At 40.2% G+C, this 7,964-nt stretch overlaps 1 protein-coding gene across 1 annotated transcript in view; it reads right to left on the bottom strand.

The window, feature by feature from the left end:
• SFI1 (SFI1 centrin binding protein) overlaps nt 1-7,964 on the bottom strand; it is a 124,318-nt gene that overhangs the window by 91,671 nt on the left and 24,683 nt on the right. Inside the window, exon 3 of the mRNA XM_023733708.1 lies at nt 1,574-1,705. Within this exon, the coding sequence (XP_023589476.1) occupies nt 1,574-1,705 (132 nt within the window). The remainder of the gene's footprint in view (nt 1-1,573; nt 1,706-7,964) is intronic.

The following is a 7,964-nucleotide window of genomic DNA, read 5'->3' as shown; positions in this document are numbered from 1 at the left end:
CTTATGTCATCAGTCGTCTGGAAGCAGAAGGAATTTTTAAGATCCCATAGGGAGGGAAGCTAGGATGAGTCAAAAGATGACATCATAGCTAATCCTGTATCAAACAGAGCACAGGCTGGTATACATTTATAAAGTTAAAATCAAACAGATTATTAAAAAAATATTTCCATTATCAAGTATTTTGTTAATGAAGAGATACAGATTTCAGAGTTGAGGAAAGTAAGTACACGATAATGCTTTTTTTCACAGTATTCTTTTTGCCTAAAGCATCTGGCAAATGCCTACATATCCAACAAGACTCCTCTTCAATGCTTGCTTCCATGTGAAGTCTTCCTGGACCTTTCTCAACCTAAACAGAGTGAGTAGCTTTATTTCCTCTACTGTAACATTATGACACTATATCACAGTAATTGGGGCTCGCTGGGGTATCTGTCATTCCCACCTCATTGTGGGCCCAAGAGTAGAGACCATGTATTATAGTCTCCCCAGTACCTAGCACAGTGCCTGGTACGCACACAAAAAAAAGTTGACTTCCTGTCCAGTTAAGCTCTAGGCTCAGTCTGGAACATTCTTCCTCCTATCCTTACCTAGCTTACTCTTACATATCTCCTTTAGGACTTAGCTTAGACTCTCCCTTCTTCAGAAAGTCACTGCTGACTACCCTAGCTTGGCTGCTCTTGCCACATGTGCCTCTGGCACCACATTCTTCTCCTCTCATAGCACACTTTATTGTGGTTCGTAAAATGGTCTGTCTACTCCATCTGCTTTTAAATGTTCATGAGGTCATGGATCAGGAACATCTAATTATCTTGCATTCTCAGAGTCTAGCACAACACCTAGTAGGCACCCAATAAATTTTTATTTTTATTTTTTTATTGTACTTCAGGTGAAGTTTTACAGAACAAATAGTTTCTCATTAAACAGAAGCACACATATTGTTTTATGACATTGGTTAACAACCCCACGACATGTCAACCCTCTCCCTTCTGACCTTTTTTTTTTTTTTTTGGTGTAAATATACATAGCCAAAGATATACCATTTCAAAACTTTCTACATGCACAGTTCAGTGACATCGACTATGCTCTTCCAATTATGCTGCTATTCTCACGTTAGATGAAGGCTTACAGAACAAGATAGTTTCTCATTAAACAGTTAGCACACATGTTGCCCTATGACAATGGTTAACAACCTTACAACACATCAACATTGTCCTTACTCAACCCTGGGCACCCAATAAGTTTTTGTTGAATGAATGAATCAATGTCTTTAATATAGCTAATCAAGAATAGTAAAGAATTATCATTTTCCTTGGAACATGTTTAACTTTTTCTGGGAGAATCTTTATAGCTTACACACTGTGGGGCACAAATGGAGACCACGAATGAAAAACACTCAGTGACGTATTTTAGGTCTGCAGATTCCTGAACATCTTTCTCATCTCAGCATTCTGCTATGTAGAGCAGGCATCAATGTCTCTTGAGATATGAGAATCAAGAATAATCCCCTCATTTTAACCAAAAAAGGAGGACAATGGAAAAGTCATTGCAGGCAGGTGATAACAGGGACACTTACCTGATGCGTAATTCTCTTAACCGGCCCCTCCGGTCCCAGGTATGTGAGGCATGATGTTGCACTGGATGACTGGTACTAGGTAACTGACTCCAGACCCCAGGGAAGGCGGAAGACTTCTTGTTGGACAGTATCCTTAGAGAATGAGGTTTCTTAACTGCACCATCTCTAAAAGATCTTAAACTTGAGGAGTAGGTGGGAAAGGACAGAATCAAATTATCCCTGCATATGATACAAATAAGTTTCAAATGAAATTAAATAGAGACACTCATTCAGACTGATAATAACTATGCTTCAAGAACAACAAGCAGTCCAACCTCTGACAGAAATACCTGCCAGACTGAGGGGGAGGGTACTGCTGGGCTGGCAGTAACCACAGAGCTGGAGGGTGCCTCTGAGTCATTAGGTCTAATACGCTCTTTTTTAACGTGTCATTTAAAGGGGAATCATTTACAAACTAAAAACAAGTTTATTTATATAAAGAAATAATTAGGAAAGATTTTCAGAAAATGCAATTTTTATGTCTACATGACACCACGTATTTTTACTAAACACTAAATTTCTGATTTTAATCCCATCTCAGGGACATTAAGAGATTTACAATTAGGGAAGGAAAAAGCAGAGGCAGAATCCTGGGTATTGGATTGGGAGTAGATATACTGGTATGAATTCATGGTTTTAAAAAATATATACGTGTGTGTGTGTGTGTTGTCAGAGCTCTGCCCACAGGAAATACCTAGACGCAATAACATCTCACTATAGCAATGAGTATACCTAGAGGCCAGATATGGAGTTCCTAGGTGGTACAAATTGTTTAGCGCTTGACTACTAGCTGAAAGGCTGGCAGTTCGAACCCGTCCAGAGGCACCTTGGAAGACAGGCCTGGTGATCTGCTTCTGAAAGATCACAGCCTTGAAAACTCTAAGGTGCACAGTTCTACTCTGCACACATGAAGTCACCATGAGTTGGAATCAACTCAACAGCAACTAATAATAACAGAGCCCAGATATTGTTTCTCAAATACCATTCCCTACTAAAAGGAGAATCAGCTGATTTTAGGTCTGGGACAAAAAAATTACAAGATGTATCTGGAATATCTTACTGGGTCAGAAAATTTTAAAGTACTCAGAGAATGATGGAGGCATGTCATAAGAGCACGGAGCCAGCCTGAAAGGGCCCCCACTGACCAAATCTGGGACAATTTGACAGATTAAATAGATTTAACAGATTAAAACTCACTGAAAAAAAACTGGAATCCATAATGATATAAGTAAATAAATAAATAAATGAGAGAAATGGAAAGCTCTTCTTTGCAGTAGAATGCCAACCAACAATCTTAGAAGGTATGACAGCATTAGAAAATCATCATTTAGGAAACATCATAGAAATAACCGACTCAGACAAGAACCATCAATGGATGCAAAAACGTGTGTGCTTGTTTGATGAGGAAAAGGATATTAATGTAGTCTCAAAAAGTTTCTCCCCACAAAATCCTCATTCATTAACTTTGCAGTGGAGAAACGAAGCAGACACTATCTTTAAACAAATGATAAAAGTTAACATCACTGGTAACAGGACAAACCGACATGATGGGCCTCCTGAGATGATGCACTGAGAAGGACACAGCATTGTTCGTGGTTATTCATGCCCCTCCTCAAAAAAAGCATAACCTGAATTTAACCAAGAAAAAGCATCAAACAACTCAAATTGAGGAATATTCTTAAAAAGTAAGCAGTCTGAGTTATTCAAATATCTACATCACGAAAGATAAGAAAAGACTGAGGAAGAGTTCCAAATTGAAAGAGACCAAAAAGATTAAATGCAATGCATGATCCTGGATTGAATCGTGGACAAGAAAGGAAAGTGGTAAAAAAAAGAAATTAGTTTTTCCAATATTTGTTTGTTCCAATGTTTAGTTGTTTTCTTTTTGCTATAAAATAACAGTATTAGACAACTTGCTGTAATCATATTTTTCTTGTATACTTACATATATACACATATACATACATATACACATACGTACATATATATGCATATGCACTATGTTAGTCATCCAGTGCTGCTATAACAGAAATACCACAAGTGGATGGCTTTAACAAAGAAAAATTTATTCTCTCACAGTCTAGGAGGCTAGAAGTCCAAATTCAGTGTGCCAGCTCCAGGGGAAGGCTTTCTCTCTGTCAGCTCTGGGGAAAGGTCCTTGCCATCAATCCTTCCCTGGTCTAGGAGCTTCTCAATGCAGAGACCCTGGGGTCCAAAGGACGTGCTCCCCTCCTGGTTCTTCATTCTTGGTGGCAGGAGTTCCCCCTGTCTCTCTGCTCTCTTCTATTTCATATCTCAAAAGAGATTGACTCAAGACACAAGCTAATCTTATAGATTGAATTCTGTCTCATTTACGTAACTGACTCTAATCCTGCTTCATTAACATCATAAAGGTAGGCTTTACAACACACAGTAAAATCACATCAGTTGACAAAATGGTGGACAATCACACAATACTGGAAATCATGTCCTAGATAAGTTGACACATATTGGGGTGACATAATTCAATCCAAAACACATACCTATATACTAACTGAAAGGGTGGCAGTTCCAATCCACCTGGTGGCACTGCAGAAGAAAGGCCTGGAGACCTGCTTCTGAAAAGATTACAGCCAAGAAAACCCTATGGAACTCAGTTCTACTCTTGTAACACATGGGGTTGCTGTGAATTGGAACAGACTTGACGGCAACAGGCTTGGTTTTTTACATATGCATCACATCTTTCAGTTAGTAGCCGAGCACAAACCATTCGCACCACCCAAGGATCTCTGTGTATATATGTATGTAGGTACGTGTGTGTGTATGTTTATGTATACATATATATTTATCAAATATAATTGCAGCCAGTTGTCTAACAATGTCATTTAGAGAGAGAGACAGACAGGAGGGAGGACAGAGAATATAAAACAAATGTGGTAAAATGTTAATAACTGGAGAATCTATGGGAAGAAAGGTATATATAGAACTTCTTTGTCTTATTCTTGAAACATATCTGTAAGATTGAAATTATTTCAAAATAAAAGTTTAATAAAAATTAAAATAAATACATAAGATTTTGGATCTGCTCAATTTCAAAACAGAAGAGGCACTAAAAGGTTAAGTGATTAGCCCATGGAGCACAGCTAGCTGGCAGAAGGAGCGTAGGAACAGTCCTCTTTCCAAGCCCTGCTACACAATCAAGGAGCTAATCAGCACTCCACAGACTGGGGAGCCGAACCCTGAAGTCATTGCCACGACTGCTCTCTCCTTTTGGCTGTCTCCCTGGACTCCTTACCAGATAGTAAGCAGGCTGGACTATTTACAAGCCTAAAATTTAAAGACCATAAAATTATTAACACTGGGGGAGCCAGGGCCAAGATGGCGGAGTAGTCAGACGCTTCCAGTGGTCCCTCTTACAACAAAGACCGAAAAAAACAAGTTAATCAATTATATATATGACAATCTAGGAGCCCTGAACATCAAGGGCAAAGTTGAGGAATCAGACTGAGCAGCAGGGGGAGGGAGAGATGGTTCAGAGGCAGCAAGCAGTTGCCAGACCTGATCTGGAGGGAACGGGCACCCTGCATGCTTGATCAGCAGGCATGCATACTGAGGCAAGCAGTGATGCTCGGGATTTGTTTCTCATATCAGTAGAGACCGAGCGGCAGAGACTCTACCCAAGCCTCCAGAACCAGTGGAAAACAGTCCTCAATCAGCAAAAGGAAAGTACATGTGTCTAACCTACTGCTCTGATGAAAAAACACCCCCTTTGGGAAGAACCACTTTCCCATTTATCTGCCCCTCCCCGCTCTGCACCAGTCCAGGGCTGGTTTCAGCAACTGCTGCGTCACCAGGCTGGAAGTAGGACCCTTCCCCTGCCCTGATCCATTCTCCTGGCTTTGGAGAGGGAACAAATTAACAAACAGGAAAAAATAATCTGCTGGCTCCCCTAAGCTGGGAACTCAGGGCAGGCACAGATCCTTTGCCTAGGCACAGAAATAAAGGGTTCACAGACCTTGAATGCTTTTTACTCATGCATAGACCTGTGTGGGCCCATTTCAACAGCTTCGGCCCTCATTACCACGGTACAACAGGGAATATAACTGAAGCCTATTATCAACTATATCAGCTATAAGGTGGAGAGGCAGATTCGTGACACTTGACACTGCTCTGCCAATTAAACAGGGTCCTCACCCACATCAGGGGCCTGAGGACTGGTAGCTCCACCCACACCACCTAGCCACCTGCAAGAGGGGTCCAAGAATAAGTGCTGCCTCCCACTCCTTACAACCAACAGCACTGGGTCGCCATAATCTGGCTGCAAAACCCACCCACCTACATGCTCTAGGGAACAGGGACACGCCCTTTTCCCAGACACTCAGGGGCAGCCGTCAGCCCCCTGCCTTGCTCAGAGCATGATCCAGGACTGCAGCCAGATACCTGGGCCTACACCAATCATTCATGCCTGTCTAAGACTGTAGGTAAGAGCCTGCACCACACATTTGGTGACCGACTACCTGGACACCTGAGCTGAATCCATACAAGAAAAGTAAATGGACTCCTGGGCTCACATACCTAGTAACAGATCTAACCACCTGGTGATAAGATGTCAGATGTTCAAAAGCGCCCATAATCAAACTAGCTCACACAAGTAGCCTACTTGGGCATATCAAAACAAAACAAGGAGCTAAGACACAGTAAGCAAACATAAATTAAATAAATGTAATCACTTATTGATAGCTCAGAGACAAGAGTCAACATCAAATCACATAAAGAGGCAGACCAGGATGGCTTCAGCAAGCTCCCAAAACGAAGAATCAAGAAATTTTCCAGAGGAAGAGAATTTCGTGGAATTACCAGAGATAGAAGACAAAAGATTAATATACAGAACTCTTAAGAGATCAAGAAGGAGATCATTGAAAATGCAGAACAAGCCAAGGAACGCACAGACAAAGCAATAGAGGAACTTAACGAAGATTAGAGAAGAGCATAATGACAAATTTAACAGGCTGCAATAACCCACAGAGAGACAGCAATCAGAAAGCCAGAAGATTAACAATAAAATTTCAGAATTAGACAACTCAACAGAAAGTCATAAGGACCAAAACTGAGGCAATGGAAGTCAGAATTTGTGAGACGGAAGATAATACACTTGACGCCAACTTACTTGAGGAAAAAATCAGATAAAAGAGTTTTTTTAAATGAAGAAACCCTAAGAATCATGTAGGACTCTATCAAGAGGAATAATCAACAAGTGATTACAGTACCAGAACAGGGGGGGATAACAGAAAATACAGAGAAAATTGTTGAAGATTTGTTGGCAGAAAACTTCCCTGACATCGTGAAAGATGAGAAGATATCTATCCAAGACGATCATCAAACCCACATAAGGCAGATCTCGAAAGAAAGTCACCAAGACGTATTATAACTAAACTTTCCAAAACCAAAGATAAAGAGAGAATTTTAAGAGCGGCTAGGGATAAACAAAAACTCATCTACAAGGGAGAGTCATAAGGCTACACTCCGACTACTCACAGAAACCATGCTGGCAAGGCGGCAGTGGGATGACATATATAAAGCCTTGAAGGAAAAAAATTGCCAGCCAGGAATTAGATATCCAGCAAAACTGTCTCTCAAATATGACGGCAAAATTAGGGCATTTCCAGATAAATGGAAGTTTAGGGAATTTGCAAACACCAAAAAAGATATCAAAATAAATAGTACTAAACTCATACTTATCAATAACTACACTGAATGTAAATAGACTAAATGCACCAATAAACAGACTGAGAGTGGCAGAATGGATTAAAAAACATGATCAGTCTATATGCTGCCTACAAGAGACACACCTAGACTTAAAGACACAAACAAACTAAAACTCAAAAGATAGAAAAAAAATATCAAGCAAACAACACTCAAAAAAGAACAAAACAGGCTTTAAAGTAAAATTGACCACAAAGGATAAGGAAGGACACTATATAATGATTAAAGGGTCAATACACCAGGAGAACATAACCATAATAAATATTTACACACCCAACGACAGGGCTCCAAAATACATAAAACTCTAACAGCATTGAAAAGAAAGATAGACAGCTCCAAAATAATAGTAGGAGACTTCAACACACCACTTTCAGTGAAGGACAGAACATCCAGAAAGAAACTCAATAAAGATACAGCAAGTCTAAATGCCACAATCAACTAACTTGATCTCGTGGACATATACTGAACACTGCATCCAACAGCAGCCAAGTATACTTTCTTTTCCAACGCACACGGAACATTCTCCAGAATAGACCACATATTAGGCCATAAAGCAAGCCTTAACAGAATCCAAAGCATCGAAATATTACAAAGCATCTTTTCTGAGCAT

The sequence above is a fragment of the Trichechus manatus genome, unplaced genomic scaffold (assembly GCF_000243295.1).
Source record: "Trichechus manatus latirostris isolate Lorelei unplaced genomic scaffold, TriManLat1.0 scaffold00061, whole genome shotgun sequence".
Lineage (NCBI taxonomy): Eukaryota > Metazoa > Chordata > Mammalia > Sirenia > Trichechidae > Trichechus > Trichechus manatus.
The sequence above is the reverse complement of the archived record's forward strand: the minus strand, read 5'-3'. Positions and strand labels throughout refer to the sequence as shown.